At 44.2% G+C, this 17,392-nt stretch overlaps 1 protein-coding gene across 1 annotated transcript in view; it reads left to right on the top strand.

The window, feature by feature from the left end:
- ASTN2 (astrotactin 2) overlaps window positions 1-17,392 on the top strand; it is a 787,984-nt gene that overhangs the window by 759,270 nt on the left and 11,322 nt on the right. Inside the window, exons 22-23 of the mRNA XM_025050436.1 lie at window positions 13,168-13,268; window positions 14,978-15,161. Coding sequence (XP_024906204.1) covers window positions 13,168-13,268; window positions 14,978-15,161 — 285 coding nt within the window. The remainder of the gene's footprint in view (window positions 1-13,167; window positions 13,269-14,977; window positions 15,162-17,392) is intronic.

Below are 17,392 nucleotides of genomic sequence, written 5' to 3' on the forward strand. Positions count from 1 at the left end.
AAAAAAAAAAAAAGTCAGCTGGTATTCTGATAGGGATTTTGATGAGTCTATAGATAAATTTGAGAGTATTTCCATTTTAATAATGTTAAGTCTTTCAATCCATGAACATAGTGTGCCTTTTCATTTATTTAGGTCTTCTTTAATTTCTCTGAATGATGTTTTGTAGTTTTCCAGTTTATACGACTTGCACTCTTGCTGTTAAATTTATTCCTAAGTGTTTTATTCTTTTTGATGCTATTGTAAATGGAATTATTTTTTAATTTCATTATCTGATGATTTATTGCTAGTATATTAAAATACAATTGACTTTTGTGTATTAATCTGTTAACCTACAACTTTATTGAACTAGTTTTTTTAAGATCTATTTTTGTGGATTCCTTTGTTTTTCTATATACAAGATCATGTCATCTGCAAATAGAGATAGTTTTATATTTTCCTTTACTATCTGGATGACTTTTATTTTTCTTGCTTGTTTAATTGCCCTGTCTAGAACCTTTAGTACAATGTTGAATAGAAATAGTTCAAGTGGACATCCTTTTCTTGTTCCTGACCTTAGGGAGGAAGCGTTCAGTCTCTACCATTAAGTATAACGTTAGCTGTGGGTTGTCCACAGATGCCTTTGATCGGGTTGGGGAAGGTCCCTCAATTCACAGTTTGTTGAGTGTTTTTATCATGGAAATGGTGTTGGGTTTTGTGAAAGTTTTTTCTGTGTCTTTGGAGATGATCTTGTAATTTTTATCCTTTATTATATTTACGATGTATTGTATTGGCTGATTTTCATATGTTGAATCTTGCTTTCATGGGATAAATCCCACTTGGTCATGGCATATAATTTTTTTATATGTTACTAGATTTTTTTTTTAGTGTCTTGTTATGTCTGTATTTATAAGGGATAGTGGACTTTCCTTGTGGTGTTTTTTGTCTGGTTTTGGTATTGGGCCTCATGAAATTAGTTGGCAGTTTTCACTCTTTTATTTTATTTTTATTTTATTTATTTTTGGAAGAGTTTGTGAAGGATTGGTGTTAATTGGTGTTAACATTTGGTAGAATTCACCAGTAAAGACATCTGGTGACCCATTGTTTTACAGGAAAAGATAGCAAGGTCTGTGAGGAAAGAATTCACCCAAGGTCACAGAGTCGATACAGGGCAAAGCCAGGGCAGCCCAGGGTTCAGACCCAGCCCAGCCCTGTAGCTTACTGTGTACATCGTCTCTAATTCTCATACTACTACAGAAAGCATGTGGTATTGTCACAATATAACTAATGAAGAAACTGAGGCACAGAGACTCGATGTGACTTGCTACACACCCAGCAGCTGAGTTGAAGCTCTAAGGGAAACTTGTGATAAACAATGGTGTTATTGCTTACAGCATCCTATGGGAGGATTGCCTTTGCCCAGGGGTTCGATTTTCAAGAAGCATTGTTCCCACTTTATCTTAATTGAGTATCATGAATAAGCAAGACAAGCAAGATAACATTTACTGTACCAAGCACTGTTCTAGGTGTTTTCCATGTTCTTTCTTACAATAATCTTGTGAGTCTGGGTATTTTTGACAATATTACAGATATGGAAACTGAGACTCTCAGGGATGACAGGAATAGGAAATAGGACATGATACAAGGTGAGTCCTTCAGTCTCCAAGTGCAGGGCTTGTTCCTTCTCCCCACACCCATCCCTTCACCCCTGGGAAAGCACAGCTTACATGAGGTGGAGACTGAGCTTAGCTTGAAGTAAAGAATCATCCTGCCCATACTGTTGCCTAACTTAATGAATGGATTCAAGTTGGTCGCGTCTGCTTGGCCTCCACTCCTCTGGGCGTGGCTTTGGCAAGTTGCAATTTCGAAAGGCATCGTGTGAGAAGAATAAGACTTTAAGGTCAGATGTGGGAATAGGAGCAATGTCAGAGCCAAAAAGAGGCGATGGGTGATGATGTTCCCGTACTAAGATCTCTTCCTTGTCAAAAGTCGGGAACATGGAGTTCATCCTTCAAATAAACTAACCTCCTCAGAACTGTGACTCAAGACCCAGTTGGGACCAATGAATACCGAATAATTCTATCTATTTGGAAACAGCACTGGACTTTGAGTTAGGAGACCTTTGCCAGCACCTGGATGAATTACTATCTGTGCAGTCTTTGGAAAGTCCATTCAAATTTCCATGGCTCACTTGCCTCCTTGTAAAGTGGATTTAATAACACACACCCCTTAGGCAGTTGTAAAGAGAACAGAAGATGACTGTATTAAAGCTGCCAATACGGAGTAGGTGCCCAGGGTCTGTGCGTGGGATCTCTAGGGCACTTTCACACGCATGAGGACCACAGCATCCCTGGGAGGTCATTGATTGGCACCTGAGACACAGAGATCAAACAGTCTGGCCAAAGCCAGTCAACCATTAGCTAATTAACAACAAGCTTAAACCTACACTTTGTGTCCTCTGTCTCTCAATTCAACATACTTCCAAGTTATGCTTTTCTGCAAAACATTTCTATAACTGAAGTCATGTAGAAATTATTGTTTTTATCTGGGTTTCGGAGTCTATCTAATATACGAGAAAGATATAAGAAAAAGGCCAGAGTTTGCTTTAAAGATTTCAGGAATACAAGTGGAGGTAGGACAATAGAGTATTCCATGCTTAATTCATTCCTTGACGTGGTACCATAAAATCAATCCATATCTGCTTTACCCTAAAACAACCTATTCAGAGATGAACATCCTCTAATTAAGAGCTATGGTCAGTCCAACTGCATGTTATCATGTAGTCCACTCCCTGAAAATAAAGAGGACAGGGGCAGGGAGAGGAAGGGACAGAAGGAAAGAAAAGGAAGAAGGACAGGAACTGCTGCTAAAGCCAAGTCAAGTGCCAACCTGAGTTTTCCTTTTAAGAGGGATCAAGTCATACTTGACAGGTGAAGGGATGAGCTCTGATAGGCCATTTGCATAGTATTTGCATATTAAAATCACTTGGCATCTTCACTCCTGTAAGGCTTTCTAGATGGGAAGGGTAAAGATGGTCACTTTTTTTTTTTTTTTTTTTTTGAGAGGAAAAAGTGAGGTTCTTGTGGGTGGTTGACGTTTCCTATAGGTTACAGCTGACGGGATTCAGGTGGCCCCTGAATGCATATCTAAGGCTTAGTCCAGTGTTTTAAAGAAGGAAGAAGAGACACACCTGAAGCAAACATAGGGGCAAAAATGCATGTTTATCGAAGCGTCCGTAGCACTGCATCTCACTTCTTGTGCATTTGACCATCTCCTTGCTCTTCTGCAAGCGTCCGTTTCCTATATGTTACAGCTGATGGGATTCAGGTGGCCCTTGAATGCATATCTAAGGCTTAGTCCAGTGTTTTAAAGAAGGAAGAAGGGACACACCTGAAGCAAACATAGGGGCAAAAATGCATGTTTATCGAAGCGTCCGTAGCACTGCATCTCACTTCTTGTGCATTTGACCATCTCCTTGCTCTTCTGCGAGCGTCCTGAAAACAAGGACACCAGTCCTTCTCCATGCGTGCTTCTCCCGCTTAGCAGAGCGCCAGGCACCGAGCAGGCGTTCCACCCGCAGAGTGGAGCTGCTGCGATAATCACGTATTCCTCAGTCAGGTATCAGAGATGTACTCGACATGCTTTAATTGTAAGTCAATTGATATTTATTTGATTTTAAATGTCAACAAAAATGTATAATCATCCGTTTCTGAGTTCTGTTATTCTTGGCATGAATTTCAGGGTAGTGCTCACATCCCATTGAATCGGGGGGCATCTTAGCAGGCAGAGGAACAGATGATTTCAGATGGCTGTTGCCTCTGCCTGAGCTTATCAGCAACAGTGGTTTCCAGACGTGGCCCTCCCCAGAGCACTCTGTGTTGTATCCTGCTTCCCCCCCAATTCTTTACCTGTTAGCTCATGCCAGAGGGGTTGCAGGAGTACAAGTGGGCGTAGCCGATGTTTGTTGTCCAACCACAGACTGCGTCACCTTTGTCCCAGGCAGGGCCTCCCAGTTACACCTCAGACGAGGCTGTTTCCAACGTGTAAATCGGGACTGGAGTCCTTAGTGCCTGCCATGGCAGTCTCTCTGTGCTAGGCACTGGAACTAAATATTTATATTGGCAGAAAGCACAGAGGTTGTCAGCCCACGTTGGGAGATGAGAAGTTCTTTGGTGCTGGGGCGTGGGTGTGGGTGGGCTGCATATGGGACAGAGCAGGGGTCCACAGCAGCCCCTGGCTTCTCATTCTCAGGTCTCGCTTTGACACTCCTGGATGAAAGGAAAACAGAGATATTTTGCCTGGTGGCTAGCACCCAGCTGGAGGAAACTGGGGACATCTGAATTCTGGCATCTGATCCACGCCGTCTTGCCTAGTGCCCTCATTTCACGGCCGGGAACCCCAGGGCAGAGCATAGTGGTCCTTGCCCAAGGCCATGCTGCTCATTCCATGTCTGAACCCAAACTGGAGTTCACATCTTCAGCAGTCGTGGCCTTAGATCTGAGGTCAGAGTTGCTGGGCAACCTTGGATCGTCACCCGGAATCACTGATCCTATCTGGAAAGTGGGAATGATGTCTAAACCTGAGATCCAATGAAATAATGTAAGCAAACAATATTATGTTCAGTACTGTCAAGACACTGGATTTGGGTCAGCAGTCTTTCCTCTAGAATTTTCAATATTTGAGGCTTCGTGGGCCATGTAGTCTCTGTTGCAATTACTCAATTCTGCCACTGTAGTATGAAAGCATCCACAGAAAATGCATTTTAAGAAAACGAGTGTGGCAGAGTTCCATTCAAACTTTATTTGCAAAAACAGGCAGCAGACCAGATTTGGCCAGAGGGCCGTAATTTGCTGACATCTGCTCTTGATGCTCAGTTGTTACGGTTTCTATTAATGACATCACAAATGACCTTAAATTTTAGCGGCTTAAAACACACTTGATTATGCCGATAGATTTTGCAGGTCGAGCATTCAGACAGAGCAGAGCAGATCGGGCTGTCTTTGCTCCATGAAGTCTGGGGCCTTGGCTTCAAGGATTTAAAAGCTAGGGGTGACTTGACTACTTGGGCTGATACTTCCTGAAGGCCCCTTTATTCATCCATCTGGAGCCTGGTTTAGTATGAACTGAACACCAGGACTGGAGAAGAACTTGAAGTAGCCTTTCCACCGGCCTGGCTCTCTCACACCAGGGTGTCTTGCATGGAGGCTCAGGGCTCCAAGAGAGAATGGTTCATCGAGCAAGGTCAAAGTCGCATGCTTTTATGATCCAGACTCAAAAGTCATCCAGCATCTCTTCTGCTGTGCTCTATGAGTCAAAGCGCTCGTGAACGTGGACACAGTCAAAGTGAAGCGACATCGAACCCCTACCTCTCAATGGGAACAATATCAAAGAATTTGGGAGAGTGTGGGGGTCTCATTTTAAAATCATGATAGAAGAGATTGATAATTTAAACACATATACACATTGAATAATGATGAATGCTTACTTAATACTTATGCCAGGTACTGTTTTCAGTACTTTATTCCTCCAACATCCCTTCGAAGGTGGTAATAGTATCATCCACAGTTTAAACGCTGAAGAACAGAGAGGTTAATTAACTTGCCCAAGGTCATAAAGATAGTAGGTTGTAGAACCAGCATTTGAACTCGGGTAGTCAAGCTCCAAAGAATGTTCTAACTACACCACGGCTCACTTCACTGTGGTCGTGAAAAAAGAATGCTCTTTCTGCTCCTCAAGTAGAACTGGATTAAGACCTCAAGTCTCTGTACTGCCAGATTTCTAGCAAGTCTTCCTGCCAACAATGAATTGCAAACATTATTACATAACACCTCGGGGTCCCAACTGTTCCATGTACCATGGACACTCCAAGGGAAAAAGCACGCTACTCAGTTTTGCTCATAAGAAACCTAAAATAGGGGTGGGGGGATTGAATCCTGATTTAATTCTCACAACCCTATGAGATGGAACCTTTGTCCCCACTTTACAAATAAGGAAACCGAGGCCCAGTGGTTAAGTCGCCACTTGCCCAGTTGGTGTCAAGATTCAAACCCAGAGCAGTCTGATAGGCAAGCCCATGCTCTTTGCCATACACTCCAATGGAGAACGATCTGGAATGGATAACGCCATCTCTTTCAGAGGAAGAAATCCCAGTCGCTAGACTATCGGATCTAGATTATCCCTCAGGGGTGATCTTGGTGTAGTTCTCTCATGGCAGAGACGGGAGACTGAGACCCAGAGAAGGATTGGTAGGTGCCCATAGCCATCCAGCTGCTCAGACCCAGAGCTGGAGCTGGGACTGGGTGCTTTTCCCACCACCCCCGACTGCCACATCGTGTTGGGAATGGCGGAGAGGGGAGCGATGGTAGTTGGAGGAAGTGGGGCGGCGGTGAACTGATGGGAAGTTTTTTGCCAAAGCTGGGCGGGGGGCGGAGAGGAGCATTTTACAAGACCAGGGCCGCTGGCCTGGAAACATCTGTTTCCCTTCAAATCAGCGAAGAGACTTTCGCCTCCCCAGAAGGCCTAAATCACATGGCAGCTGGGGAAGAGCAGGCGTTGGCTTGGAGACTTCAAACGCATTCTCCTGTGCTCTCGGGGACTTGGTCCTGACGCGGGCCTCTGGGGCGCTCCCCCTGCTCGTACCCGCTGTCAGGTCTGTGAGAAGCTCTCACCGCCAATTAACTTCTCAGTTTCATTCTCTCACCCCTGCTGCAAGGGGGTCTGGGGGTTTGGGGAGGGACCAACAACAGCTTCCTCTCCACCTACCCTCCTCCGATCTCCATGAGGGCCGCTTACTCTGGGTGAGAGGAGGGGCCAGTCAGAGCCCTGGGCAGTGGCATAATAGTACTATTGAGCATGAGACCAGCAGTGACCCCTCGTCGAGTGCCAGCACACGTCAGGCATCATGGTGGGCACTGCCATGCCATACCTCATTCATTCTAACAATGACCCTGTACAGTGGGTTTTAATATTATGATTTCTGTTTTACAGGTAAGTAAGTTGAGGCAAAGGCTCACCTAGCCAATACATGGGAAGCCAACAATTAAAACCAAATTGCCTGATTTCAAAGCTGTGGTTTTAGCCATCACATTCTTCCATCTCCTGTAATGACCCTTCAGTTTAAAGGCCTGTTGTTCATTTTTCTGATGGAGAAACCGATTTCCACTGCAGAAAACTACTTCTTCATAGGTGATTCAGCCATTCGTTCAGTCATTTGTTCATTCTAGAAAGTATTTGCTGGGTACCGCTTGATTTAGATGGCTGAGCACCAGATGTAGGTGGATAGAGATGGGCAGAGCCATATTCTGGTCCTGAAGACACTTACATACTCCTGGTGGCAGGAAGTGTCTGGGCACTGACCTAATCAGGTAACATGTGGTGAGACAAGGTGCCTTGCAGGGAGAAAGTCTTCCTGGAAGAGATGAGTTTTGATTGATGCTCTGAGAACAAGATGGAGAAAGGTAAAGTGAAGGAGAGGAAGGGTGACCCAGACAGAGGGTGTAGCATGATTGAAGGCAAAGAGGTGGAATCCATGATCCGGAATCATAAGCAGCTGGATATAGTCCTACTATGAAACAGCTTAGGAAGCAGATCGTTAAACAGAAATGGATCTGTGGCCAGAGTTCATTTGAGGATATCAATGATAGAGTGCTGTCCAACGAATGACCATCAAGGAAACAGTGAAAAATACTTTGTATTTGAGTAGTCAATCCCAAGGCACTTCCCCAAACATTGAAATCCCAATACACTAAGACCATATTGTTTTAGGCATCTAAGATCTCACAAATCACAGTCTATAGAAAAGCTGGGACATAGACCGAGGTTTTCAGCCACCTTGGTCAGTGTTCAAGGTCACAGGAAGAAATACCAAGGGTTTGAGCCTGGAGCTCCAGGTTCCTAAATAGCCCGTCTCACTTCATCCCTGGAGCCACTTCTTTTAAAATAAAAGTATCCCATAGGTGCAACTGGACCTAAGTCAACCAGCTGTAGGAGAAGCAGGGTAACGTATAGAAAGGGCACTGAAGGCAGAGTCAGAAAGTCAATGTCTTTATTCTGAACTTACTGGCAGTGGGTCCTTGTGCAAGTCTCTTCCGTCTTCGGGCCTCGGGTTCCCCACCTGTAACATGAGGATGTGGAGTCAGGCGATGGCTCAGGAGTTTTAGTTCAAATTATCAGTGGATCTCGGCCTGCCTCAATAGGCAAAGAGAAGATGAAAGAACTGAGCCAGGGCGAGCTGGTACCCTTCTTGATCTGAGAAGCACAGAGGTCCGACCGTGCCCTTTCAATCTCTCTCTCTCCCCTTTTTTCTCTCTGCTCTATGGGTGTCTACATAGGTCTGTTTCTCAGTCTCTCCCTCTCTCTTTCTCTCTCCTTTCTCTGCGTCAGGGGCCGCCACTTTCTTCCCCTCACAAAGAGCCCCTCCAGGCCCTGCCTGGTCCCCTAACAGCTTTCAGATGTGTCTCTGGAACAGTTCTACAATTACAGCTGAGACAGGCAGAAAGTGTACGGCCTTGTGACTTTTGACCCAGGCCTGTGAGGTTGACATCTTCCTCTTTCTCCAGTCCTCTCCCTCTAATGGCAGGGTGGCCTGAGGCCTCCTCCATCCTGAGGCCTCCACTGACAGGTTGAGAGACTCTATAAGACAAATAGAAGCTATCTTTTAGGGAGCAAAAAAGTGAACCAGGCCTGTTACAGTCATTATGTCATTGAGTCTTGATCTTCAACTTGTGAGATGTGGATTTCACTCTGCTTTACAGGTACAGAGACTGAGGCTCAGGGAAGGTGAAGTGACTTCCCAAAGGATGCTCAGGCAGCAGTTGGAGACACAGGGATTCTACCTAGGTTTTATAACTCAGAAACCTAAGGCTAGTTCTTCCCAGCACCCTGTTATTCATGCAGCTTGGCTAAGCAGAGAGGTGACCCTGGACCCTCTTGGTGGGGGAAATGTACTGCAGAAGCACCATGGAAACATAAGTAGCCAATGGGAAAGCAGTGTTTTTTTAAAAAAAAAAAAGTCCACCTCCTCATGCTTTGAGGCTCATTCACATATTCCGTTCACTACAACCTCTCATGTTTCCCTCAGTGGAAATGCAACCCCTTCTCTTCCTCTCCAAGAAAGCATTTTTAATAAGTGCTCTTTATGGGCTCTTTATAAAAATCTACAACTTACAAGCCACCTCTCATGTGTCACTCCATGTAATCCTCGATACAGCCATGCCCTATATACAATTATTTTAATTGTGTTGATGCAGATACTGACATTGAGAAATGAGATATGATATGCTTGAGTTCATTCATTTGTTCAAATATTTACTGAGTGCCTACCATATGCCTAGCACTGTGTTCAGTGCCAGGGATGTAGCTGCACCCAAGCTGAAGTATACATTCTTTGAGAGCTACAGGCTGGGGTTTGGATCTTGCCTCTGCCACCTTCTAGATGGGTTGCTGTGTGGGTGGTAAGTGCTTACCCAGTGTTACCCAGAACTGTCCTTACTTCCCCACTTTACCACTTGCTTTTTCTCACATCCTGGATTTTCGTGGTGATGTTGCTTTTCCATCCTTCAGCAAGACTTCTAAATCTTAACTCATCTTGTACAGCACTTACACTTCGCATCCACCCACACTGACCTGTGAAGTGGGCAGCAGCCTCCTTATCACAAATACCTGATGCTGTAGATGTTTCCTGTCTGTTAGTCTCTTAGCCCTCTTGGTTATCTGATCTACTGTTTCTGTACCACAGTGTTGATGTTCAGGTCACCCTTATTTTACTTAGTAATGGCCCCAAAGCACAAGAGTAATGATGCTGGCAATCCAGATATGCCAAAGAGAAGCCATAAAGTTCTTCCTTTAAATGAAAAGGTAAAAGTTCTTGCCTTAGTAAGAAAAGAAAAAAAAATTGTATGCTGAGTTTGCTAAGACCTATGGTAAGAACAAATCTTGTATCTATGAAATTGCCTCAAAGATCTTGTTATAGTTATGTGTGTGTAGGATAAAAACATTGTATATTTAGAATTCGGTACCATCTATGGTTTCGGTCATTCACTGAGGGTCACAGAATATGTGCCCCACAAATAAGGAGGGGCTATCATATTGTATAGTGTGGTTAAGAACATAATCTTTGGATTCAGGCAGACCTAAGTTCTGGTCCGCTGTTCCTACTGACTTACTATGTAATAATAGATCAATTACTGGACATCTTTGGAGCCAGTGTCCTTATTGGTAAAATGTAAACAATTATAGTACCCAGCTTATACAGTATGAAGATTAACTGGAATAATGCATGTACATGATCCAATACCTGTGAGCACTCATTAGATGGTGGTCATGCCTATCATTACTCACAGGTGATGTGCCAGGTCCCCTGCACTTGAACTGACAGTTCTGCAAGGAGATACTTGCTTCTCCTGTTTAGCATATGGAGAGACTGAGGACCATAGAGGATATCATCTAGCCCTAGGTCATCTAGCTAGTGAGCACTAGTGCCAAGATTCTTGTGGATGCCCATTGGGTTCAGGGCTCTTCTGCTTCCCCACAACATGCCACCAGGGCTCTGGATGACCCGATCCCTGCTCGACCCCTCCCCCAAGTCCCCTTTGCAGCAAGCCCACACAATGGCTCAGAGCCAGCATTACTGTAGTGCTGGAAGTTGTCTCCACGGATCTGTCATGTCCCTAGTGGCAGTGACCCCCCCAGCAGCAAAGAATGTGGAGTATATATAGTTACGGGGCTTGTTGCCAGCCTGGCTGGTGGCATCACACACACAGACCTGGCGTGCCAGATTGATGAATTTCTTTGTGCACGCAGAATGTCAACTTCCTATTGCTTGTTATTTCAACTGGGTAAGAAAAGACAGGATGGTGTTACCGTACTGTCTTAATTACAATGAAACTCAGAATCAATACCAGGGAATAAGTTAAAAACACCTTTTGGCGTGAGGTAAATACTTTTCCTAGTTTTTTTAAAGGAGGAATCGAGTTCTTTTTAAGGAGACTTTTACATACAAAAAAGACAAAAGGGTCTTTTCTCCAGAAAGATACCAGCTTCTGCTTACTGTGACCCGTGTACCAAGAGCTTCTGGTTCACAGTGCCTGTTGTAAAAACCACCTTTGAGGCAGCAGGTCATGAGGGAGCCAGGCTGGGAGGGCCTGTGCAGATTGTCAAGTTCAGATCCTCTAAGCCGGTGAGTAGTAGAACTGGGACAGCAAAATGGCAGCTGAGAGCAAAGGAGAGGGGTGTTGAGTAAGACAAACCGTAGCATAAGTCTTGGCTCTTTTCGTTTTCTCCCTCTGTCACTGGACACACTGCCTAATTTTTGATCTTCAGTTTCCTCCTCTGAAAGATGGAGATAGTAAGGGTGATTATTTTAGCAGGTTTTCATAAGATTAGAAAAACACATGAAATGGCACTGTCTCAGCATAACTGGAGTTAGGCAAGAGTACCTAATGGAATGATATTTGTACAGAGTTGATATCCACAGACTTTTGGCCAGAAGACTGATGGTTCTTAAATTCATGGGCTTTGGAGTCAGACAAACTTAGGCTTAAATTGCCAGTTTCAATAATTACTATGTGGTTCGGGGCCAGCCGCTTCCCCTCTCTGAGCCATGTGTATAAAATAAAGGCAGTAATAATAGCTACCTTTTGGGATTGTATGGGGGAATTAGTAGCGGTAATTCAGGTAAAATTGCTTAGCTCAGTACTTGATCCATGTTGAGATCTTAGCACATATTAATTTGTACAATTCATTTATTAAGTGTCTAATGCGTGTGGTTAATCAGGGCTCATTCTGCACCTTGGGAATCATAGGGTGATGCCCATTTTATAACATGAGGTAAGCTGAGGTGTTGAGAAAGGAGGAAAGAAAATAGGGCCCCTGGGACCGCAGTTTCTTCTACTTGACCGAGGGAACCCTCTTCCCACCCCACACGACTGCCTCTGTCCTTGAAGACTGGTGAAGGACGGCATGACGAAGGCAACACACTCAGATGCTCAACCCTTCTCTTCAGGTTGCTCCTGGCCTTCAGGGCTCACCACCTCTTGCAAGTCTTCTCCACCCACTCCTTCGACTTTGTGTAAAGCACAGAATTGGGGGATCTGGATGCATGAAGGGCCAGAGGGCCCTCCCCGTGTTGGCCAGAGGATAGCGACTGTTCTAAACGTATTCTGTGCCTTCGATTGGACCTGAACCCAGAAGGTCTGCAGTTTACCAGCTTTCTTTCCCCCCTCTAATGCCACATTGGCTGTCTACTTCCCCCCAAAACAGCACGGAGCTTCGGGGAACATTACAGAAAGGTGGGGACATGCCTTGTGCCTGAAATAAGTCCAAGACTCCCTATTATGGCCCACAAGGTCCCTACTGAACTTCCACTTCATCTTCATTTTGCTACAGCCACACCGGCTGCCGATTCCTCCAACAATCTTGGGTTCTTCTCTCCTCAGGGCCTCTGCACTTACTGCTCCCCATGCCTGGAAGGCTCCTCCCCCAGGTCTGTCTTCCATAAGCCAGTTCCCTCTCATTATTCGGTTCTCAGCTCAGACTTTCTCTCCAGCGGAAGAGAAATTCATGGACAAATCTGTCTAAAGCACCCACGTTCCCCTCCACATTAGTCTTTTTCACATCATCCTACTATATTATTTTTCACATTTACCATTATCTAATATTTTGTTTACTTTTTGATTAGCTTTATGCAAGCAAGGACTTGACCCTCTTGCTCATCTTTATAACCTTAGCACCTAAAATAATTCCAGGCACATAGTTTATGCTCAATAAGTGTTTATTAAATACGTGAATGAAATAATGTGTAACTGAGTATATCCAGCGATACAGGACACCACTGGGGTCCACTTCTCAAGCCTTGGACTCAGACTGCTCTCTTCCGCCATAACTATGAGACCATGAAAAGATACACAGTCTACGTCTCAGTTTCCTCACTGGTGAAATGTGGGTGATAATAATCCCTGCCTTCTAGGCTTGCTTGCCTGTAAATTTACAGATTAAGTGCAAAGTGTCCAGGAGGCAGTTGGTGCTCAGTAAATGCTTTATAATTATCATTCTTTATTTTCCAAATTATTTCTTCTATAGCCTGAGTTTCCTTGACCACTACTGTGCTGTGATTTTTTGTTTCTCCTTCTGTTGATTATCCTAGGCCTTCTCCGAACTCACAGCCTGGTACTCTGTTTTCTTGCCATGCTGCAGGTTCACTCTGTATGCTGTGGATACACGAGGGAGGCACTCAGAGCTTAGCACAGTGACCCTGAGGACAGCTTGTCCACTGGTGGATGACAATAAGGCAGAAGGTAGGTGACCCATTTCTTCACTTCCCAGGTACCTCTCATATTATCTCTCTCTAAGTTCTGTACCCAACAGTCACTAACCACCACTCCTCCCTCCCCGCCGGCCCCCACATATTGGCATTGGGAGAAGAAAGTGAAGGAACTGAAGAAATAGGAGGATCATGTTGCTCAATGAATCAAAGCTATGAAGGAAATCGAGAATGGCCAACAATGTCTTTGTCAGTGGAAAGATTTGCTCCTCTGTTATAGAGTTTGTCTATGTTTTCACTTAGGTGCAAGGAATGACGGAGGGCCAGGATATAGCCATGGGATATCTTGAGCCTTAGGCTAGACTTCTTAGAGACCAATCACTTTCTTCCACTTCAGTGTACACTGGAGCTGGCAAATCGGGGGCACCTAGAAGACCACTTCATCTTGCTGCGCCTGTGCAGACATCATTAGCTGATCATGGATCACTTTCCCATCCAGCTCGGGAGTGGCCGAGAATTCTCAGCTTAGAGCTTCAGTCAGTGACTGTCAGTCAGAGTTTAATCAGCAAGATTAAACCATTTTGCTGCTTCTGGTCAATGAAGTTGTAAATATCAGGCGAAACACCTGAAAAAGTAGAACCGATCAAACCGATCTGCCATAAACTTCGTTCCTGGGCCACGTATAGATGCAGTCTCTACGTCAGGACTGGCAAAGATGTGACTGTAGCTCATGAGTCCTGATTCACCTCAAGTTGAGCAAGTATTTTCTAAGAACACTGGTAAAGTCAAGCAGAAGAGATATGGCCTCTGCCTTTTAGGAGTTCACATTCCAGAAGGAGAGAGAGGCATTTCTACAAAAGGCTCAATAATAAACTGGATAATAAATGTTTTGTGTGCTACTAGACAAGAGGAGATGATGAGCTATTGAGTTTCAAAGGCAAAGGATTTGAGATATTTTTCAGATATTATTATTATTATCATCATTATTATTATTATTATTTTAAAATAACACATGCACATGGTTTAAAAAAAATTTAATAAAAATTAGAGTAGAAAATAGGGCATAGTAAATGTTCCTCTCACCCTGACCTCAGGTCCCCCAGATTCTCCTAGAGACAACTGTTGTTAGCAGTGACTTGGGGACATATATAAATTTTGATCTTTAAAGATGAAAAATGTGCTTTCTGCTCAGGAGAAATTCAACCCATGATGAATTGAAGTTACATCAATTGTAGGAATGGCTGAAGGAGTGTGAATGGTTGTGAATGGCAAGCAGAAGAGTCTGGGTTTTCTTTGAAAAGTCTTTGAATGGAGACCTATCGGACATGATCACAGAAATATATTGGAAATATGGCAGAGGAGAGACAGAAGGAGACTGTTGAGATGAGCCCAAGAGAGTTTGCTTAAGCCTCTGCACATGTGAAATTTTATGTTAAACCATGGGCTCAAAACTTACGTTAATATTTAACTTGCAGTAATTTCGTGCCAGGCCCCGTGTCAGGTACTTTACACCCACTTTTCAATTTAGTCGTCCCAATGCACTTTGGAACAGACATTCTTATTCATAACAAACACAGCTAGTCACGTGACGTATTCAGGATAGAATTAAGGTTCCTCCCCCCGCCCTACAAGACCATGCAGGTGAACTCCTGCACAAACATGCCTTCCTCGTTGCGAGGTGTGTTTCCAGCCTCACTTTTTCCTGCTGTCCAGTGATCTACGTCTGCACTTCTTCCTCCTCAGAGATAGCCGACAAGATCTACAATCTGTACAATGGGTACACGAGTGGAAAGGAGCAGCAGACTGCCTACAACACGCTGATGGAGGTCTCGGCCTCGATGCTGTTCCGAGTCCAGCACCACTACAATTCGCACTACGAGAAGTTCGGCGACTTCGTCTGGAGGAGCGAGGACGAGCTGGGGCCCAGGTACAAGCGTGTCAGTGTGAGCAGAGGGGCGAGGTATCCTTGCTTCCATTTGACTTGACTTAACCCTGTTCCCCACAGGCCGAGAATGGGCCTTAACAAATAAATTAGGGTAGTAGTCACCTCAGTCGTGTCACAGCTAGATGGAGATGAGAAACGGGCAGGGAGAAAGAAAGAAGCTTGAGATTTGAGCTTCGCGGACTCTTGGAATGTCAGAGAAGAGAGACGCATGGGTGCTCTTTTGATTAATCACTCTCTTCATCCGACTTCCACCTCCAGTTTTAGAGATGGGAAACTTAGGCTCCTTGAGGGATGTGTCTCACCCAGGATCACCGAGGGGTAATAGGGTCATGGCCCCTGTTCCAGGGTTCCTCCCACTCTTCCATATTTCTTCCTTAGATTCACCTCTCACTGAAAATATATTTGAAAAGAAAGCACCATATCATCTTATAAAGGGGAAAGTAGCACCATTGAACCTCAATAGAAAATTAAACCTAAACGTTCAACGCAATGGAAAAAAAACAAAGAAATCTGAGGTTTTCTGGAATGAAACCCGATAGTGAGCATGACTAAATACATTCATAAATTCAACATGTATCAGGGCATGATTTTTGTCACCTGCAGTCACTTTGCCAACCCCTGTTCTAGGTGCCATGGAGGATTCAAACATAATTAAGACAGAGTTGCCATCTTCTGAAGCTGAATGAAGTAGTATATGAAGTGGTGGCTGCATTTCATGCCTTGCACTTAACAACAATTCATTCATTTAATTATTTAGCATATACTCAGTAGTACTTTTTACAAGTTAGTGGTTGACCATGCAATAGTAAAAAGGTGGATCGGCCCCTACCTCCACATAGCTTACTGTTGCAGGTAATTAAACCAGAAATTGCAGAGAATAGGAATAGTAAGTGTCGTGAAGCAGAATAGGGCCATTTACGGAGGTGAGGCATAGACACCTGGTCTAGGTAACCCAGTGAAGCCTTCCCAAGGGCTGAGACTCTGAGACCTAGAGGGTGACTAGGGGTCAGGCAGGTGGAGCTAGAGGAAGATTGGAGGGTTTGGGGAAGAGAGACTCACCTGGGAAATACTCAGGAGATAATATTACTTTAGAACCAGGTTCTTCTCTCAAATTTTAATAATTTGCCTGAAACATTTATACTTTTTGCCATATCACTATACCCAGTGTACTTATTCATTGTATATTTCTTTCTTAGATTCACTTCTTTTTGAAAATATATTTGAAAAGAAAGCACTCTATGATCTTGAAAAGGGGAAAGTAGCACCATTTAACCTCAATCGAAAATTAAAGCTAAATATTCAACACAATGGAAAAAACAAGCAAACAAAAAACGATGTTCAATCCTGGCAGAACCCAAGGCTCTCCCTTTGAAAAGGAGTAAGCAAGTGTGAGGGAAGTGCTGCAGACACAGTTCTAGACCAAAACTTTTACTATTTTTTTTGTTCGTTTTGAGTCATCTGGAGGAAGGGAAAAGAATGAAAAAGGGAATCTAGCCATTTTTCCCAGCGTGATTCATTGTCGTTTAATACTAGCTCTGTGATCATCTTGAGGACCACCTAAAATCCCTTCCTCTGCCCCAGGGGAAATCCTTCTACACGCTGGTACACACTGTGTGGAGGAACCGAAAGAATTTCCATGCAGTTGGAGCAAAATGTGTGACAGCAGGAGTGGTCAAAGATAAGAGGGGCGGATCAGCGGGGGCCAGTCCCCGAAAGCCTGCTAAGTAGTCAGGTTAAAGAGTTCGGATTATCTCCCTAGGGTAGTGGGAAGCTTGTCAAGTGTTTTTTTTACAGGGGAGCTGTATTATCAGATCTTCCAGAGGGAAAGATCGCTCTGACTGCAGTTGGAAGCGTGGACTAGAGGGGTCCAGACAGGAGGGAAGCAGTGAGGCCCTAGAAGCTGTTGTGATGATAATTTAGGGGAGACAGTGTTGTGTTCTAGGGCAGAATAATGTCTGCGGCATTGGAGGGAATTGCATGAGTTCTTGAAATACTTAGTGGACAGTGCGTTGTGTTTTTAAAGGCTTTAAAATTACCCTGTAAGCTGGGCAAAGTAGGGTAGCCTCTCCATTTATAAATGAGAAGGAATGGGAGGCCCCGTGGGGTTAAATGAGCTGCCCAGAGTGGCAGTTTTTTTATGGAATCTGGTTTTGCCCTGAGCTCTCACCCTGAGCCCTTAGAACACTTGCAGTAATACCCTTCCAAGGATTTGA

The sequence above is a fragment of the Pteropus alecto genome, unplaced genomic scaffold, assembly GCF_000325575.1.
Source record: "Pteropus alecto unplaced genomic scaffold, ASM32557v1 scaffold226, whole genome shotgun sequence".
In the NCBI taxonomy this organism is placed as follows: Eukaryota; Metazoa; Chordata; class Mammalia; order Chiroptera; family Pteropodidae; genus Pteropus; species Pteropus alecto.